We start from the raw sequence: 20,905 nt of genomic DNA, 5'->3' as shown, positions 1-20,905 counted from the left end.
GGTATAGTCTTTGTATGAAAAATGTGAAATTTTGTGAAAACAAATTATAGTCTTTCTGAAAAATATGAAAATCTGTGAAAATGCGTGAATTATAATCTTTGTTTGAAAAGTGAAAAAATTGTGAAAATGCGTGAAGTAGAGTCTTTGTATGAAAAATGTGAAAAATGGTGAAAATGGGTTAGTTATAGTCTTTGTATGGAAAAATGTGAAAATTTGTGAAAATGCGTGAATTATAGTCTTTGTGTAAAATATGAAAATTGAGAAATGCATGAATTATATGTCTTTGTATGAAAATGTGACAGTTTGTGAAAATGCATGAATTATAGTGTTTGTATGAAAAATGTGAAAATTGTGAAAATGCGTGAATTATAGTCTTTGGTGAAAAAATATTAAATTTGTGAAAATGCATAGATTATAGTCTTTGTGTGACAAAGTATGAAAATCTATGAAAATGTGAATTATAGACTTTGTGTGAAAAATATGAAAATTTGAGAAAATGCATGAATTATAGTCTTTGTATGAAAAAATGTGAAAATTTGAGAAAATGTATGAATTATAGTCTTTATGTGAAAAAATATAAAAATTTGTAAAAATGCATGAATTATAGTCTTTGTGTGAAAAAAAGTGAAAATTTGTGAAAATGCGTGAATTATAATCTTTGTATGAAAAAATATGAAAATTTGAGAAAATGCATGAATTATAGTCTTTGTATGAAAAAATGTGAAAATTTGTGAAAATACATGAATTATAATCTTTGTATGAAAAAATGAGAAAATTTGTGAAAATGCGTGAATTATAATCTTTGTATGAAAAATGAGAAAATTTGTGAAAATGCGTGAATTATAGTCTTTTAGTGAAAAATTATGAAAATTTGTGAAAATGCATGAATTATAGTCATTGTGTGAAAAAATATGAAAATCTGTGAAAATGCGTGAATTATAATCTTTTGGTGAAAAAATATTAAAATTGTGAAAATGCATGAATTATAGTCTTTGTGTGACAAAATATGAAAATATATGAAAATGTGTGGTTATAGGCTTTGTGTGAAAATATGAAAATTTGAGAAAATGCGATTATAGTCTTTGTATGAAAAAATGTGAAAATTTGTGAAAATGCATGAATTATAGTCATTGTGTGAAAAAATATAAAAATCTGTGAAAATGCGTGAATTATAATCTTTGTGTGAAAAAATATGAAAATTTGAGAAAATGCATGAATTATAGTCTTTGTATGAAAATGTGACAGTTTGTGAAAATGCATGAATTATAGTGTTTGTATGAAAAAATATGAAAATTTGTGAAAATGCGTGAATTATAGTCTTTGTGTGAAAAAAAGTGAAAATTTGTGAAAATGCGTGAATTATAATCTTTGTGTGAAAAAATATGAAAATTTGAGAAAATGCATATTCATGCATTATAGTCTTTGTATGAAAATGTGACAGTTTGTGAAAAAGCATGAATTATAGTGTTTGTATGAAAAAATATGAAAATCTGTGAAAATGCGTGAATTATAGTCTTTGTTTGAAAAAATGTGAAAATTTGTGAAAATGCGTGAAGTATAGTCTTTGTATGAAAAAATGTGAAATTTTGTGAAAACGGATGAATTATAGTCTTTCTATGAAAAAATATGAAAATCTGTGAAAATGCGTGAATTATAATCTTTGTTTGAAAAAATGTGAAAATTTGTGAAAATGCGTGAAGTAAGTCTTTGTATGAAAAAATGTGAAAAATGGTGAAAATGGGTCAGTTATAGTCTTTGTATGGAAAAATGTGAAAATTTGTGAAAATGCGTGAATTATAATCTTTGTGTAAAAAAATATGAAAATTTGAGAAAATGCATGAATTATAGTCTTTGTATGAAAATGTGACAGTTTGTGAAAATGCATGAATTATAGTGTTTGTATGAAAAAATGTGAAAATTTGTGAAAATGCGTGAATTATAGTCTTTTGGTGAAAAAATATTAAAATTTGTGAAAATGCATGAATTATAGTCTTTGTGTGACAAAGTATGAAAATCTATGAAAATGTGTGAATTATAGACTTTGTGTGAAAAAATATGAAAATTTGAGAAAATGCATGAATTATAGTCTTTGTATGAAAAAATGTGAAAATTTGAGAAAATGTATGAATTATAGTCTTTATGTGAAAAAATATAAAAATTTGTAAAAATGCATGAATTATAGTCTTTGTGTGAAAAAAAGTGAAAATTTGTGAAAATGCGTGAATTATAATCTTTGTATGAAAAAATATGAAAATTTGAGAAAATGCATGAATTATAGTCTTTGTATGAAAAAATGTGAAAATTTGTGAAAATACATGAATTATAATCTTTGTATGAAAAAATGAGAAAATTTGTGAAAATGCGTGAATTATAATCTTTGTATGAAAAAATGAGAAAATTTGTGAAAATGCGTGAATTATAGTCTTTTAGTGAAAAATTATGAAAATTTGTGAAAATGCATGAATTATAGTCATTGTGTGAAAAAATATGAAAATCTGTGAAAATGCGTGAATTATAATCTTTTGGTGAAAAAATATTAAAATTTGTGAAAATGCATGAATTATAGTCTTTGTGTGACAAAATATGAAAATATATGAAAATGTGTGAATTATAGACTTTGTGTGAAAAAATATGAAAATTTGAGAAAATGCATGAATTATAGTCTTTGTATGAAAAAATGTGAAAATTTGAGAAAATGCATGAATTATAGTCTTTGTATGAAAATGTGACAGTTTGTGAAAATGCATGAATTATAGTGTTTGTATGAAAAAATGTGAAAATTTGAGAAAATGCATGAATTATAGTCATTGTGTGAAAAAATATAAAAATCTGTGAAAATGCGTGAATTATAATCTTTGTGTGAAAAAATATGAAAATTTGAGAAAATGCATGAATTATAGTCTTTGTATGAAAAAATATGAAAATTTGTGAAAATGCGTGAATTATAGTCTTTGTGTGAAAAAAAGTGAAAATTTGTGAAAATGCGTGAATTATAATCTTTGTGTGAAAAAATATGAAAATTTGAGAAAATGCATATTCATGCATTATAGTCTTTGTATGAAAATGTGACAGTTTGTGAAAAAGCATGAATTATAGTGTTTGTATGAAAAAATATGAAAATCTGTGAAAATGCGTGAATTATAGTCTTTGTTTGAAAAAATGTGAAAATTTGTGAAAATGCGTGAAGTATAGTCTTTGTATGAAATAATGTGAAATTTTGTGAAAATGGATGAATTATAGTCTTTCTATGAAAAAATATGAAAATCTGTGAAAATGCATGAATTATAATCTTTGTGTGAAAAAATATGAAAATTTGAGAAAATGCATGAATTATAGTCTGTGTATGAAAAATGTGAAAAATGGTGAAAATGGGTTAGTTATAGTCTTTGTATGGAAAAATGTGAAAATTTGTGAAAATGCGTGAATTATAATATTTGTGTGAAAAAATATGAAAATTTGAGAAAATGCATGAATTATAGTCTTGGTATGAAAATGTGACAGTTTGTGAAAAAGCATGAATTATAGTGTTTGTATGAAAAATATGAAAATCTTGAAAATGCGTGAATTATAGTCTTTGTTTGAAAAAATGTGAAAATTTGTGAAAATGCGTGAAGTAAGTCTTTGTATGAAAAAATGTGAAAATTTGAGAAAATGTATGAATTATAGTCTTTATGTGAAAAAATATAAAAATTTGTAAAAATGCATGAATTATAGTCTTTGTATGAACAAATGTGAAAATTTGAGAAAATGAATTATATGAATTCATTTTCTCATTAATTCATTATATTAAATGAATTATAATGCATGAATTATAGTCTTTGTGTGAGAAAATGTAAAATTTGGGAAAACGTGTGAATTATAGTCTTTGTATCAAAAAATGTAAAATTTGTGAAAATGTGTGAATTATAGTTTTTGTATAATAGAATGTAAAATTTGAGAAAATGCATGAATTATAGTCTTTGTATGAAAAAATGTGAAAATTTGTGAAAATGCATGAATTATAGTCTTTGTATGAAAAAATGTGAAAATTTGTGAAAATGCATTAATTATAGTCTTTGTGTGAAAAAATATGAAAATCTGTGAAAATGCGTGAATTGTAGTCTTTGTATGAAAAAACGTGAAAATTTGTGAAAATGCATGAATTATAGTCTTTGTGTGAAAAAATATGAAAATCTGTGAAAATGCGTGAATTATAGTCTTTGTATGAAAAAACGTGAAAATTTGTGAAAATGCATGAATTATAGTCTGTTTGTTTAAAAAATATGAAAATTTGTGAAAATGCATGAAATATAGTCTTTGTATGAAAATGTGACAGTTTGTGAAAATGCACGAATTATAGTCTTTGTATGAAAAAAATATGAAAATCTGTGAAAATGCGTGAATTATAATCTTTGTGTGAAAAAATGTGAAAATTTGTGAAAATGCATGAATTATAGTCTTTGTGTGAAAAAATATGAAAATCTGTGATATTGCGTGCATTATAATTCTTTGTGAATTATAATTACAAGTAAATAAAATGCAAAGTGTATAAAAGTGTATAAAACGCAAAGACTATAGTCTTTTGCGTAAAAGTGCGTGAAAATGCAAAGACTATAGTCTTTTGCGTAAATGTGTGTAAAAATGCAAAGACTATAGTCTTTTGCATAAAAGTGTGTAAAAATGCAAAGACTATAATCTTTTGCATAAAAGTGTGTAAGAATGCAACGACTATAGTCTTGCGTAAAAGTGTGTAAAAATGCAAAGGCTTTAGTCTTTTGCATAAAAGTGTGTAAAAACGCAAAGACTATAGTCTTTTGCATAAAAGTGTGAAAAAATGCAAAGACTATAGTCTTTTGCATAAAAGTGTGTAAAAAAGCAGACTACAGTCTTTTGCATAAAAGTGTGTAAAAATCCAAAGACTATAGTCTTTTGCGTAAAAGTGTGTAAAAATGCAAAGACTATAGTCTTTTGCATAAAAGTGTGTAAAAATGCAAAGACTACAGTCTTTTTCGTTAAAGTGTGTAAAAACGCAGACTATGGTCTTTTGTGTAAAAGTGTGTAAAAATGCAAAGACTATAGTCTTTTGCGTAAAAGTGTGTAAAAATGCAAAGACTTTAGTCTTTTGCGTAAAAGTGTGTAAAAATGCAATGACTATAGTCTTTTGCATAAAAGTGTATAAATGCAGAGACTATAGTCTTGCATAAAGTGTGTAAAAAAGCAGACTATAGTCTTTTGCATAAAAGTGTGTAAAAATGCAAAGACTATAGTCTTTTGCGTGAAAGTGTGTAAAAATGCAAAGACTATAGTCTTTTTCATTAAAGTGTGTAAAAACGCAGACTATAGACTATAGTCTTTTGCATAAAAGTGTGTGAAAATGCAAAGACTATAGTCTTTTGCAAAAAAAGTGTATAAAATGCAAAGACTATAGTCTTTTGCATAAAAGTGTGTGAAAATGCAAAGACTATAGTCTTTTGCATAAAAGTGTATAAAATGCAAAGACTATAGTCTTTTGCATAAAAGTGTGTGAAAATGCAAAGACTATAGTCTTTTGCGTAAAAGTGTGTAAAAATGCAAAGACTATAGTCTTTTGCGTAAAAGTGTGCAAATATGCAAAGACTATAATCTTTTGCGTAAAAGTGTGTAAAATGCAACGACTATAGTCTTTTGCGTAAAAGTGTGTAAAAATGCAAAGACTATAGTCTTTTGCGTAAACGTGTGTAAAAATGCAAAGACTTTAGTCTTTTGCGTAAAGGTGTGTAAAAATGCAATGACTATAGTCTTTTGCATAAAAGTGTGTAAAAAAGCAGACTATAGTCTTTTGCGTAAAAGTGTGTAAAAATGCAAAGACTATAGTCTTTTGCATAAAAGTGTGTGAAAATGCAAAGACTATAGTCTTTTGCGTAAAAGTGTGTAAAAATGCAAAGACTATAGTCTTTTGCATAAAAGTGTGTAAAAATGCAAAGACTTTAGTCTTTTGCGTAAAAGTGTGCAAATATGCAAAGACTATAATCTTTTGCGTAAAAGTGTGTAAGAATGCAAAGACTATAGTCTTTTTCGTTAAAGTGTGTAAAAACGCAGACTATAGACTATAGTCTTTTGCATAAAAGTGTGTGAAAATACAAAGACTATAGTCTTTTGCAAAAAAGTGTATAAAATGCAAAGACTATATAGTCTTTTGCATAAAAGTGTGTGAAAATGCAAAGACTATAGTCTTTTGCATAAAAGTGTATAAAAATCAAAGACTATAGTCTTTTGCGTAAAAGTGTGTAAAAATGCAAAGACTATAGTCTTTTGCATAAAAGTGTGTAAAAATGCAAAGACTTTAGTCTTTTGCGTAAAAGTGTGCAAATATGCAAAGACTATAATCTTTTGCGTAAAAGTGTGTAAGAATGCAACGACTATAGTCTTTTGCGTAAAAGTGTGTAAAAATGCAAAGGCTTTAGTCTTTTGCGTAAAGGTGTGTAAAAATGCAATGACTATAGTCTTTTGCATAAAAGTGTATAAAAATGGGAAGAGTATGGTCTTTTGCGTTAAAGTGTGTAAAAATGCAAGGACTATAGTCTTTAGCGTAAAACTGGGTAAAAATGCAAAGACTATAGTCTTTTGCATAAAAGTGTATAAAATGCAAAGACTATAGTCTTTTGCATAAAAGTGTGTGAAAATGCAAAGACTATAGTCTTTTGCGTAAAAGTGTGTAAAAATGCAAAGACTATAGTCTTTTGCATAAAAGTGTGTAAAAATACAAAGACTTTAGTCTTTTGCGTAAAAGTGTGCAAATATGCAAAGACTATAGTCTTTTGCGTAAAAGTGTGTAAGAATGCAACGACTATAGTCTTTTGCGTAAAAGTGTGTAAAAATGCAAAGACTATAGTCTTTTGCGTAAAAGTGTGTAAAAATGCAAAGGCTTTAGTCTTGCGTAAAGGTGTGTAAAAATGCAATGACTATAGTCTTTTTCATAAAAGTGTATAAAAATGCGAAGAGTATGGTCTTTTGCGTTAAAGTGTGTAAAAATGCAAGGACTATAGTCTTTAGCGTAAAACTGAGTAAAAATGCAAAGACTATAGTCTTTTGCCTAAAAGTGTGTAAAAATGCAAAGACTATAGTCCTTATCATAAAAGTGTGTAAAAATGCAAAGACTATAGTCTTTTGCGTAAAAGTGTGTAAAAATGCAAAGACTATAATCTTTTGCGTAAAAGTGTGTAAAAATTCAAAGACTATAGCCTTGCGTAAGAGTGTGTAAAAATGCAAAGACTATAGTCTTTTGCGTAAAAGTGTGTAAAAATTCAAAGACTATAATCTTATCGTAAAAGTGTGTCAAAATTCAAAGACGATAGTTTTTTGTGTAAAAGTGTGTAAAAATTTATAATTTACACATCCTGTACATTAATGAAACAGCCACCATTCAACCATGTTGACATCCTGTACATTAATGAAACAGCCACCATTCAACCATGTTGACATCCTGTACATTAATGAAACAGCCACCATTTAATCATGCCAACATCTTCAACATTAATTAAAGAGCCACCATTTAACCATGTTGACATCCTGTACATTAATGAAACAGCCACCATTTAACCATGTTGACATCCTGTACATTAATGAAACAGTCACCATTTAATCATGCCGACATCTTGAACATTAATGAAACAGCCACCATTTAACCATGTTGACATCCTGTACATTAATGAAACAGCCACCATTTAATCATGCCGACATCTTGAACATTAATGAAACAGCCACCATTTAACCATGTTGACATCCTGTACATTAATGAAACCGCCACCATTTAACCATGTTGACATTCTGTACATTAATGAAACAGCCACCATTTAACCATGTTGACATTCTGTACATTAATGAAACAGCCACCATTTAACCATGTTGACATTCTGTACATTAATGAAACAGCCACCATTTAATCATGTTGACATCCTGTACATTAATGAAACAGCCACCATTTAATCATGCCGACATCTTGAACATTAATGAAACAGCCACCATTTAACCATGTTGACATCCTGTACATTAATGAAATAGCCATCATTTAACCATGCCAACATTCTGTACATTGATGAAACAGCCACCATTTAACCATGCTGACAACCTGCACATTGATGAAACAGCCACCATTTAACCATGTTGACATCCTGTACATTGATGAAACAGCCACCATTTAACAATGTCGACATTTTGAGAATTGATGAAATAGCCACAATTTAACCATGCCAACATCCTGCACATTGATGAAATTGCCACCATTGAACAATGTTGACATGTTTGTTTGGCTAACACTGTTTCACTGCTTTTTCGGCAGTCAGGTTACAGTATTTATTTTCTATATAATGCCGCTATTACGCTTTTCAACAGAGCAATTACAGTTAAATTGCACTGCAATCGACCAATCACAGTCAAGAAATATCTCAAGGTATATTATATTATTACCTAAAGCACTATACTCATTCTTGCTGATAATTAACTTTCCTCATTCAAAAAATCCATTGTTTTCATTGTTTTTACACACTGGATGATGCAAATAAACACAGCAAAAACAATCCCAATCACAACATACTTATAAATCTGTTCTTTTAACAGCAAGTGAATAAAGTATTATTTTCTGCCCACTGAGGAAAAAGACGGAAAATGTTTTCTCACACTCTTGGGAGCCTGATTGTGAATCAGTGTGGTGAGTTAATGTAATTATTTATATATTTATTCATTATCAGTTTTTTTGTAATCCTGTATAATCTAGTTAGAGGGCCACAGGTTTGTCAGCTTTTCAGCTGTTACGTGTCCCCCTCTTCAAATAAAGTCCTTATTATTATTATTATAATGGTGTAGGTTATATTGAGCACATTTTGTTGTTGCATCTGCACAGCTTTACTAGGGTACCACCTGCCGCCCGCCCAGATTGAACACTACAGGCATATGTATATTGGCAGTGTGCGACATAGTTCAGAAAAAACGGAGTGCAATTTTTTTGACAAAAGTGTTTCTTTAGAGGCGTAATCAAATCGATATTACATTAATTATTATACAGCGCTAATTGCTAAAATAATATTTTTTAACGTGAACAAATTCATGATTTACGACAGTGTTTTTCGTTACAACAGCTGATCCAGATACAAATGTAGGAGAGAAAATTTTTTCGCATGTTATTCTCTCCTCTTTTTTGTGCAAACTTTACAGCGCAATAAATTCACCACTTGGCCATCATCCTAGTAATCAAACAAGTCAGCATTTTATGTTTCCATCCATTTTTTTACTGTATTAACTTTGCTTGTAGCTACAACCTTTCGACGAAAATAACAAGAAAGACAAAAGTGAAAAGAGAATAACCGAATATACTTTTGCTTTCTGATTATTAACAGTTACTTCCTTGATGTTTGCTTACGATAAAAAACATCATATTTATGTCATATTACAAAAAAGTATGGCTGATCAAGTTTGCCAGTTTGGCTTAATATTTTGAGCCAAATTTGGTTTTTTTCTCACATTAGGCTTATTTAAAATCAAAATTCCCTTTGGTTTACTCTTCAAATTTGGCTTATTTAGGTTTTTTCTGTCTTCTTTAAGAATCAAAATCAAAATGTTTCCCGCTTTTCATGAAAATACTCAAAATAGCTATAATGCCAAAAACAGTACGTAACGGTTTACAAAACAATGAAAATGCAAAAATTTACCTTAATAATGTATGACACCCCTATTGTCATAAGCATATAAGCACCATGTATGTAGACTGTTGACAGACTTCCCAGTCTCAGTGACAACGTCTTTAAAATTTGATGACATTGTGCCAACATGGATTTTAATGTCGTGCAGCGCACTCGTTTATAAAGTAAAGATCAGTAAAGATTAAACTTGAAAACTTTTTTCAATTTATGTGGTGGTAATCAATAAAGAAGTTTTTTGCATATCGTTTGAAAAAGTGATGTGCAATTGTTTTCATTTTAGCTAAAACGATGAGCAAATTGCACATTGCACACTGTTAATTCGCACACTGTATATTGGTAACTAAGACTGTTGAGTTTAGGCTGCTACTCTTAGGAGCAGGGTTGCTTAGACCATGTAATGGTAGCTGTATTAACTATTTTTATGGGTGCAATAAATGTGAAGCTTGCGGTGGATTGGCTGCAGCAGCCCAGTTGTGTGTGAAAAGCAAATTTTCATTTTACTACATGGAACGCATGATGCAAATAAATTACTGATTATGGTAACAAAAGAAACGTAGTCAACGTCTCCAAAAAATCTTTTATATTTCATTATTATTCAACTTAATACAACTACTGATCAAAACCTAAAGCAAATTTGTAATAACCAAGCAATTTTTCATTAGTTATAAGCTTATTTTTTGCCAGTAGCGTAGCCACAAGTCAATTTCTAGCATTGTATTATTTCAACTGCATGACACAAATAAATAAAACAGCAACAATTATAATAATAAAAGAAAGGTCAATTAATCAAGCGTTCCATTTGTTTTCCCTAAACTCAACTACAAATCTCAATTTCCATTTCATATGAGCTCCAACCATCTTAACACAAACCTCACTATAATCCAACAAAATTAAACAAGTTCTAAGATGAGTGCTGGTGATATTCTTTACACATCATTTTCATCTCCAATAACAACTATAATGACTTGTATTTTCCACTTCACAAACTTATCTGACTTGTGCTTCAAATGGCTGCTCCAGGTTGGGAGACATGTATTGTTCCAAAAACCAACTATATAAATGTATTGTATCAAAGCATTAGATAAACGAAGAATGTTTTAAACGTAATGTCATGTTTAAACTTTCTTCCAAAAGAGCAGAAATCTTGTATTGAGATCTGATGTGCCTACAAGTTTGACATACTTTTATCTCCCCCTGACCCATTTCCCAATCTTAATTTTGCCAGATGCATGAACAAAAACTTCCTCTTCCAAAGCATATGTTATTTTTTAACTATTTCTATCAAAATAATGTCGCTTACCCGACGTCAACAAACTATACGGTCTGTACAGCTCAAGACAGACATTAATCATTAAAAGTATTTTTTTCATTTTTAAACAAGACTTATATAATTTGCATTATTAAATTTGATATAGAATAAGAGAGAGAAAGCATTTTTAATCTTTACCATTGATTATGATGATGACGATCCTTTCTCATCGACTGCTCACAAACAATCATAGGACTCATGATTAAAAATCCACAGCTAGCAGTGACAAGAAATGAAAATTACATTTCATTGTATCACAAGAGTTAAACGATTTGTCTTGTTTTTTAACCGTTTTACCTTCAAGTGTTTTCTTCTCCCTTTATTCTAATTTTTGGTTTACTGTATAGCGGAGGGAGAAATAATTGTCACACTGATTGAAATAGATAAAAATACTGAAATATAAACGACAAAAATTCTTTCTGTTTCTCAGGTCGAAGGAACGACGGGAAAAGTCGACAAGTAACGAAAACTTTACGACCAGTTACGATCCCAAACAGTAAGCATAGCATAGCAGCACAGATATCAGTTGTTCTTGCACTGTGACACACAATCAATTTGCTTAAATACACTCTTTGATTCATTGTTTTGGACAATATTTGTCCAGGAAAGATTTGCACATCGTAAGAAAATATACGAAAAACGGATTTCTGGCCAGCCTATTATATAAATTCAGAAAGAAAAAACTTTTTGTCTTCATTTTTTCAAGTCCAAGGCAAACACTGTTTCATGATACATTTATAAAATTATCGATTTGAAGGACGACGTGACATGCGTACCTATTTTATTCACTTATAACGTAGACATGGATGATCATTTATAACAACGAGGACAAATTTTTATTTTTATTAAAATGCATGCTTTAATGTTTATTTTTAGTATTGTTTGTTAGTTTACGACCAAATGCGATAGATTTGTTTGCTTATCAACCCTATTCTGCAGATGTTGTGAAAGTAAGAACAGCCTCCACTCCGTACAAGATCGCAGCAATAAAACCGCAAACCTATGAAATAAAACAGAAGTATTTAAAGTCTGCTTCTCATTAAGCACAGCGTACTAACCACTCTGCCTTTACAATAAATTTGACTACGTTTAACTTCTACAGTCTACATTTTTTATTCTTTAACTTCTTACCATTCCACCAATCAATTGACCACAGGTGTAATCATATTTCCTGTTTGTGTCGCCATCTCAAACTTCACATACAGACTTAGAAAGTCCTAGAAAGTCTTCATCCTTGTTGTACGAAGAGAAGACAACGTTAACGAGGCTCGTGGTGACCAATAACTGTATCGTCCATACACCTTGCACTGCTGCCATCTGTAATAGTTGAATGGTGATATTGAATATTGATCATTAAACAGAAGTGGTTAAGAAATGCAATAATTGCTTTCATGCAGGTTTTTATAAATAATGGTGTTACAAGCCACACAATCAGTACCTAAATAGTCCTCACAAACGTTGACATAGTTCGTCATTGTGTTGAAAATAAGAGATTGAAAAGTCTGATCCTTATAGCTGTATATGAATCTAAAACAATTTTAGTAAATTACAATCTTTATCTTAAGTACAAGCTTAACTTGCTACACATAATGAACTTACAGCTACAGCATTTTGCTTTTTATCGATTAATCCACTAAAGTTGAGAACCAATCCAACGATTGAAATAACAACTCCGACGCCGGTCGTATAAAGAAAAAATTCCTGTCTACCAAGAGCGCCTTGTTTATATGATTCTGAATTAGAATCGTCAATATAATCAACGGATTCTTTTGTGAAGAAGCCAACAGATACCAAACCAGCGACAAGTGTAACCTGCAAAGTAATAAAATGGATTTATATGGAAGTTTTCTTGAGAGAATTTTACATCTACCTTCTACAGTGACAGCCATTTTTCTACGATAAAATATAATGCATATTTAAGTTCGGGGAACTGAAGTACTTCATGTATGGGTATTAATGTGCAAACATAATATATATTCAGTAAACATAGAATTATGACTCATACTTACAATTTGAAAAATTTTAAGAATGACCGATGATACAGTTAAGCTCATCGTTTGATCTAAAAGAGTAAAATGTAATTAAACTTAAAAAAATGGAATGGACATAATTCTGCTCTCTCCCGTCTTTTTCTCGACAGATTAAACATGTTTTCTTTCTCGAAAGTGCACATTTAATTGACTATGTAGATTTCTATTATTCAATTCTTACTTGCAGTTTTTTAATCTTTGGAGTAGCTATTTTAACCACTTAAAATTAAGGCTATCCATTGCTTAGGAATATGACCTATTTTGCAATGCGTACCCGATTTGCAGCTTCGAGACACTTGAGTTGTACGTAGAGCTTGTCCTGATGTGTCTCAACGATATTTTATCTATTTATGATTTAAGGCTTCTTTTAACCAGTTCTTTGTACGAGGTTTGATAGTGATGATGTGTCAACCGCAAATCACGTCACAGTCAATATTACCCCACATAGTTAGCAAAGGAGTGAGGCTGCAGATGTTTTTTGCTTTCAACCAGACAACTTCCTGTATTCCACAAACAAAAAAGAAAAGACATCAAACGTCACCTGTGGAACATAAGCATGCAGATTCACACGTAGCACATAATAAATTATAGATAATTGATTAGCCATCTCCAGTCCGCGTTCCTTTTGATCAAAAACGCAATTGACTAGCTGGCTTATTGGAAACTCATGAGTAGCAAGACTTGTATTTGACAGAAAATGTCAATGGAGTGTTTCCTATACAATATGTTGTAACGTTATGTAAAGTAGTAAAACATGACAGATGATAGGCTACTGGATATACGACTAAATGACCGCATAAATGATAAATGCGTGGATAAATGGAGGATAAGATTAGGGTACAGTTTTGGTTATGAATTTTAGTTAACTATCATATTTTACGCAAAAATTTCTGGAAGTGTTTTTATGTGGTGGGGTATTTTACCTTTTTGAGGACAGATTATATTTTCATCAAAAACGATATTGTGTTGTTAAGACACAAAGAAAACTGACGTTAGAAACATCTTCAGATTTCCTGTTTTCAGTCAATTTAAACATTCTTAATCTTCCGGAATTCCAAGATGCGAAAGAAACATCTGGATCTTTTTTTGTGTACATAAGTTTTAACCTCAGCGTCTTTGGTACCAGACTTTCTCATACGAAACCGGATTTGGAAAAACATGGCGTTCAAAACCTTTGACTTCTTCACCAAATATCATGCTCATAAGCATTCCTGCAGGAACACATTTGCTATTTTTTGAAATACAATAAATGTTACATAAACATGTGCAGTTGTAGATGCAAAGACATGTAGTCTTTATCTCTCGATCAATTGCATGATTGAAGTACAATCTATAAGTTCCAAATTTTTAGGTCATATGAGTTTCGAGTGACGTCTTGATCGTTTACACAATTCTTACTGCAGGTCAATAAGTGTGTAAAGCACGATGTCATTAAATTGAATTCATTGGTTTCTTTTCATCAGATATATGCACTGGTATCAGTTCTTCCCTCTTGCCACTCGCTGTTTCAAGAATCCTCTGGGTTTTAAGCATAAAAGTCCCAAGATTCTTTAAACCATCCCAAGAAATACCAAATTTTTCTGAAATACCAAATCCTGGCCAGAAATTCAGTGCCAGGCGGAAAAAGAATTTTAATTATGAATATAGTAGCCCAATATTGGACTTTGAATAGAGGACATTACGAAAATAGAATATTGGAAATAAAGATTTTTGTTTATTGATCCCATTGTGCATATTTCTCATTGTATCTGAAGATGTCTTTAAGATAGACACGAGACGTCATCAATACAGAAACCTTTTATCTCGAAATCATTTTCTTAATGGCTCTGTTAAAGTTTTACGTTGGGCAACAATGTTCGTAATGAAAATTCTGCGATACATTTCAACTTTTTGCAGGCCGCCATGTTTTCTTCATCGATTGCTGACGATGCAATATGACAGTACTTCTTTAGTGATCAAAAAGTTTCAACCTAATTTTGAGGCGAATAACTGAGGTCTCACCCCTTTAGATACAACGCAGGATTTTCTATACGGCAACGGTTTTTGCAAAAATTGCTTTATTTCTTTAACAATGACACCCCGAACAAGAATCACAAAAACACAGAGTCAGTATTTTAATATAACCAGACGAACGTTAGAATAACAGCTATAAGGGCTTAAAAGAATGTCAGTTTACGTAACCACGTGATTGTAAACATGCATAAAAATTTCATGTGATTATCAATTACAGCATCAAATGGCACATAAATACGTTACACATTTTGGATAAGCTATCCCCTTAAGAAAATTTCACATTTGATTTCATATATGAAATTATTATTTACGAAACATCGAAAATACTTTTTTTGATAAAAGAAGACATGTCTATATTGATACTGTATAAATAAGTAATAATTTTGTTGCGTTTTATGTCAGAAATCAAAAAGTGCGGAGACATGAGCAGTTCGCACTACAAAGAGAAATCTCTTAATCAACAGTAAAGACGAAAATTCTTATTTTTATTCAAATGCATGCTTAATGATGTAACAGTTACTTTACATGAAAATGTTACAATAACCTAAATGACACAAAAATATTAGTTTTTGTTTGTTGGTTGAGGACTAAATGCGATAAATTTGCTTCCATTTTAACTTTGTTCCGTAGAAGTTGCGAAAGTGAAAATAGCATCCACTCCATACAATATGGTGGCAATAAAACCAGAGACCTATGAAAGATAATAAAAGTATTTACACTCTTCTTCTCATCAAGAATCACTATATGAACGAAACTACAATTGCAAAGTTTGCCTTCACAAAATGTAAAATAAACTGTTCAACTTACGATTCCACCAATCATTTGACCACAGGTGTTATCATTTTTCCAAATTGCAGCGTCATCCCAAACTTCACACAAAGACTTGCCTGCTAGAAGTAAGTCCTCGTCCTTGTTGTACGAAGAGAAGACAACGGTTATTAGGCAGGTGGTGACCAATAACTGTATCGCCCATACACCTTGCACTGCTGCCATCTGTAAAAGTGGAATGGCATTTTTCACCATTAAACAGAAAGAAAAAGGCACTCCATATGAAAGGGTTGAGAATAAACCTCGGCAAACTTAAATACTATATTATACTTATATATGCAGCAAAGAATTTGACAGAACTGATTTACAGATGTAAACTTTGTAAGAAATACTCTTTATGTAGTCTTAAACATAATGAACTTACAGCTACAGCATTGTGCTTTTTATTCATTAATCCACTAAAGTTGAGAACCAATCCAACGATTGAAATAACAACTCCAACGCCGGTCGTATGGAGAAAAAATTCCTGTCTACCAAGAGCTCCTCGTTTATATGCTTCTGACTTTGCATCATCATAAATATCAACGAACACTTTTGTGAAGTAACCAACACATCCTAAACCAGCGGCAAGTGCAACCTGAAATATGTAAAAAGAAGGATTTATGTAAGTTTTCTTAAGAGAACTTCATCATTTATATTGTTATGCACGTGTAGTATTTCAGTGAGCGATAGCGATGTACTATATTACAAAAATTAATTTATAAATAATACTTACAATTTGACAAATTTTGAGAATGACTGATGGTAAAGTGAAGCTCATTGCTTGATCTGAAAGAGCAAAACGTACTAAACGTTCTTCCAGTGATCAAAGGCGTAACTAGAACGTTAATTGGGAGAGTGTATATTCCTATATTGAGGTGTGCCCACCTGATTTCTTTTGAAATTCAAATTACTTTCAAAAGAAATCAGTAGGGCACAAAGGAATATATGAATATGCACCCCCCCAAATTAATGTTCTAGTTACGCCACTAGCAGTGATCATTTGAAAACTATATTTAATTACGAAGTGGATGTCCACTGTTGACCCTCATCTCTTAAATATATATAGTAAATATTTTGTATTAAAATCATAATCCCTAAAACACTGAAAACGAAGGCTACCATGCATTATTCGAAAAACTGCTTCATAACAATTTAAAGTACCTGTTTTTTCGAGACTCTTGCTTTTAGTTGTTGAGTGTTGTCTTTATGTGTCTCAACGGTAACTTATCTATTTACGAATAAAGGTTGGTTTCAACCAGCTTTTTATATGGTATGGTAATAAGTATATGTCACCGAGTTGTCAATTGTCCTACGGAAATCTTTGTCATAGTGAATATCCTACCCCACTACTACATAAAAAAGTGAGGAGGTTGACGTTGTTTGTTGTCAAACAGACAACTTGATACAACAAGCAAACTACGACATAATAACGTCACCATTAAAACATGAACATGCACATTTGCACGCAGCACATACTGATTAATGCTGAGTGAACTTGATCTATGTATTTTATGATATAATATATATCTGACTATATATTTGTAACATATAAGTAAACACAAAGACTATTAAAGATTATAAAATATCAAGTAAAAGACTAAAATTTTGTCAAACTCGGAATCATTTAGTTAGTTGACTGCACACTTGCTTAATGCCTGTCGTATTACAATCAAATACCTTAACTATTTGACACACCTGTAATTTTTTGGAAAATCTCCTCAAATTAGTCGCGACGACATAAATAATTGCCACAATACAAAATACCTATCTACAAAAATTCTGACAGAATTAAAGGAGTTTAGAATTAGTGTTGGTGTTAATATTCTTCTTTGGGTTTGATTAGATATACCATCATTTAAATACACATCAATTGTTTTATGCATGTGTAGATGCATGTGTTGTATATTGTTTCTAATAAATGCGCTCATGCATGATTTTCTTGTATTTTGCTTTTATCCTATAGAATTTCTTTTTTGGAAAAATGCAAGCTGTTACTGAAACGCAAACCGAGCTATATGATGTTAAAAAGTCACCGGATTTCTCGTTTTGTGAATTATTAGAACTTTCTATCTTCTTTCTCAGATGAATTCCGTGGAGGAACTTCCATCAATTTTTCGTGTTCCTGTTGTTTCGTACTTACGTCAGTTTTCAGTCATGTTCTCTTTAACATTTCTTTGTTTTAAGTACGTTTTGTAAGTTCTTTGTTTGTTTAGGTAGTTGTTCCTTTTTTGTTGCAACACGTGAGAACTTGAGACGCAATGAAAGAGCGAGTCCTGCTAATGACGTAAAAGGAAAGCTCGACTTTAATTAACTCTAATATATAGCGTAAAAATACTCCAGTGATGTACTTGTAGCTTGTTGTTTAGCTTGTGAAATAAAAGTTTCAAAACGAAGAGTGTTAGTGAACCAGCTGAGGAGCGGATTCCTCGATAATATGATTCTTTCAACAAATCCAACGACATTGTTGCTTATTCATTCTTTACAAGCGTTAAAAGTAAAGGCGTAAACATCAACTAGTAATAACAGATTTTAATTTCAGATTACTGAATTTAAACCTTTTAAATAGTAAAATTGGACGAAAGCATGCAATTTCTCTTATCCAATGTATCAAATATGTAAAATATTTTCCCCACAGTTTCAATTTTCTCTATCAATTTTTCATCTTGTGAAAATCATAAAAAATAAACCTTTTGCCCCATAGCTATCCTTTTTGTTTGTATTGAATGTTTAGTTTAAATTGAATGATTTTTTGTTTGTTCTAATGAATATTGCAAAGATTTATCAATATATTGCACCGTGTTATTGAACGTTTGTTTTTGTTTAATGCAGGGAAAAGGCGCAAATGCAATGATGCATTCGGAATTGAAAAAATGGATATCATGTAAGCAAGCTTGCACAGCTAAAAGATAGGACCCAAATTTAAAGTCGCAAAAATAGCAACTCGAGACACTAAACGCCCACGATTCTTCATATTAAATACTGCCAGCAAAGTCGTAAAGATTCTTAACTTTTTCACAAACCATTTTTCTGGCTTTCATATGCGCATTTTGATACATTTAGCATACATTCTGATTCTCTATACACTTGACAAGCTATGATGTAATACAAATGGTAGATAAGATGGTGCTTCCATAACTCAATTATTTTAATCCATTTCCATCTTACACCAAGAAGATAACCACTCCTTTCCATTCTTCAAAGCTCCATCTCGGCCGTTTCAAATTCATTGCCCGAATCAATCGCAACGACACTCAGCCAACAGTGAAATGATGAATCAACAATATACAGGATAAATGCAGTAAAGGCAAATACCTAATAATAAAATTATTCGATTTGTTTGACTTTCATTTTTCCACATTTGAAATACACAAACCGTAATTGACATTTGAAAGTTTTTAGAATTAAAATATCGAATTACTGCATAGTGCATACAGTTCATGGGTTGATTTACTCTTTAGAATTTACTTTTCATGGAAATTCTATGGTAATTTAAGCGACCTTAACATGTTGATATTTCTGCAGAGCGCGCACTCTATTTCGATATGTATCATAAAACTGTGATCATCAAGTCCACTCTCTCTTACATTTGTAGCATGCCTTACCACGGCGACAACAAGATTATTGCATTCAATATCTTTATGAACAGACTTCCAAGAATCGCAAAGACCCGAAGCTTTATATGATCTCGTATTATCGGCCAAAATACCAGAAGAGATCAACAACATTACGGTGAAAATGACATCGATTATTGCCATCTAAAAATCATTTATAACGAAGAATTATTTATAATATCATTCAAAGCTGATCTCAACAACACAATTATATTGATTATGAGCTGGTTGATTAGGCACGGTAAGTTGATTGGCCATTGTAATTTTTACTCATCTAATCTCTTTTAAAAAAACGCTAGATCACTTTTCATATGGATGGAAGACTTATCTACATGTTATTATGTAATAATCTTGTCTCAAAAACGTTAAGTATACATTCAATACATTTGGTCTCTTGAACAAGTATATACTGTTTCTCATACCACTAAAACCCAATTTACTTGGTGAAGAATCTTGTGTCCGCCAACAGTGAAGAAAAGAAACGAGACTATGGTGAAAATCCACGTGCACGCCACGCAAAATATGAAAAAATTCCACGTGCCTCGAGTGTTGTTCAAAGTGCTCATAAAAGCTGCGATACATGACAGAGATATCAAGAGCGCCACCTTTTTTGTTTTTAAAATGATAGAGAAATGTATTAGTAAGGAACAAATGATAAATAATGTGGCATATGACTGCATTACTGACGTTACTGGGAGTGAAAAACAACTGCGTGACCCCTATTTACCTTGTAATTATCCTTATTTATCTCATCATGATCCCTATTTGTTTTGTCAAAATCTCCCTATATTTATTGTGATTTTCCTCATTTACTTTGTTTTCAGTTGTGATGATCCCTATTTATCTCTTTATGTTCCTTGTTTATGTTTTGATAACCCCCGTTTATATTGCCACGATCCCCACTTATCTTGTTATGATCACAGCGATGTTTTCTATGCTATGATGCAGACCTTTATACAAGCCTTTAAATAACTTACAAATTCGAATATTTTTCAAATTCCTGGAGGGGAAACGATGAACTGAAAGCCTTGACCAATTTCCGTTTTGTCAGATTTTCTAAAAAGGAAAAAGTAATTATGTGTTCATCAAGAGGACATTGGATGTCTACTCTTTTTATTGACTAAAGCTACGGGCTTTTTTTCATGAGTTTTTAAAAACGAAGTGTGATACATATTGTACGTCATCTAAGGTCAGTGTTGGCAGATGAAATTTTAAAATATTCATGCTCGCTTGCATCAAAAGTTCACTAACATGGCAAAAAGTTCATATTACATCAAATTTTTAAGATCGGAAGTTAACGGATTAACTCGGAAATTCTTCGGAAATTCTCGGAAGTATCTGGAAAACATCGGATTATCTTAAAATTATCGTTGTTTTGAAAGAACTGTCGAGCTATGAAGATTTTATTTTCATTGAACTATGATTTATCTATACATTCTTTATGAAAATGATGAAAATACAAAAATGCTTTCTTCACAA

The 20,905-nt window shown here is 31.0% G+C and overlaps 1 protein-coding gene and 2 long non-coding RNA genes across 7 annotated transcripts; all 3 read right to left on the bottom strand.

Moving 5' to 3' along the window:
• Nucleotides 1-10,218: 10,218 nt before the first annotated feature.
• On the bottom strand, nucleotides 10,219-11,566 carry LOC124437619. Its single transcript, XR_006945778.1, has 3 exons — nucleotides 11,260-11,566; nucleotides 11,101-11,178; nucleotides 10,219-10,704 (listed from the first exon to the last, which is right to left on the bottom strand). It is a non-coding gene; the product is annotated as an uncharacterized LOC124437619 (long non-coding RNA).
• Nucleotides 11,567-11,726: 160 nt separating this feature from the next.
• On the bottom strand, nucleotides 11,727-13,343 carry LOC124437618. 4 transcript variants are annotated; one of them, XR_006945775.1, is made up of 6 exons: nucleotides 13,174-13,343; nucleotides 12,972-13,024; nucleotides 12,562-12,774; nucleotides 12,401-12,489; nucleotides 12,094-12,279; nucleotides 11,727-11,962 (listed from the first exon to the last, which is right to left on the bottom strand). It is a non-coding gene; the product is annotated as an uncharacterized LOC124437618 (long non-coding RNA). The 4 variants fall into 4 exon arrangements; XR_006945776.1 differs by lacking the exons at nucleotides 12,972-13,024; nucleotides 13,174-13,343 and adding an exon at nucleotides 12,833-12,859; XR_006945774.1 differs by lacking the exons at nucleotides 12,972-13,024; nucleotides 13,174-13,343 and having other exon boundaries at nucleotides 12,562-12,862.
• A 2,130-nt stretch (nucleotides 13,344-15,473) lies between these two features.
• On the bottom strand, nucleotides 15,474-16,595 carry LOC124437610. 2 transcript variants are annotated; one of them, XM_046987580.1, is made up of 4 exons: nucleotides 16,549-16,595; nucleotides 16,198-16,410; nucleotides 15,813-15,998; nucleotides 15,474-15,696 (listed from the first exon to the last, which is right to left on the bottom strand). In XM_046987580.1, exons 1-4 carry the CDS (start codon nucleotides 16,591-16,593, stop codon nucleotides 15,619-15,621), a joined length of 522 nt encoding a protein of 173 aa, XP_046843536.1. In that variant the 5' UTR covers nucleotides 16,594-16,595; the 3' UTR covers nucleotides 15,474-15,618. The 2 variants fall into 2 exon arrangements, with proteins under 2 accessions (XP_046843536.1, XP_046843537.1); XM_046987581.1 differs by having other exon boundaries at nucleotides 15,813-15,914.
• Nucleotides 16,596-20,905: the final 4,310 nt, after the last annotated feature.

The sequence above is a fragment of the Xenia sp. Carnegie-2017 genome, unplaced genomic scaffold (assembly GCF_021976095.1).
Source record: "Xenia sp. Carnegie-2017 unplaced genomic scaffold, XeniaSp_v1 HiC_scaffold_16, whole genome shotgun sequence".
In the NCBI taxonomy this organism is placed as follows: Eukaryota; Metazoa; Cnidaria; class Anthozoa; order Malacalcyonacea; family Xeniidae; genus Xenia; species Xenia sp. Carnegie-2017.
Note: the sequence above shows the minus strand (reverse complement) of the source record. Positions and strands in the feature narration are given on the sequence as shown.

Excerpts from the sequence above, each read along its gene's own strand:
- LOC124437610 (XM_046987580.1), bottom strand. The coding sequence starts at position 16,593 with ATGAGCTTCACTTTACCATCAGTCATTCTCAAAATTTGTCAAATT. Across the intron at positions 16,411-16,548 it reads TTCTCAAAATTTGTCAAATT|GTTGCACTTGCCGCTGGTTT; the intron begins GTAAGTATTATT and ends TACATATTTCAG. Across the intron at positions 15,999-16,197 it reads AAAAGCACAATGCTGTAGCT|ATGGCAGCAGTGCAAGGTGT; the intron begins GTAAGTTCATTA and ends CCACTTTTACAG.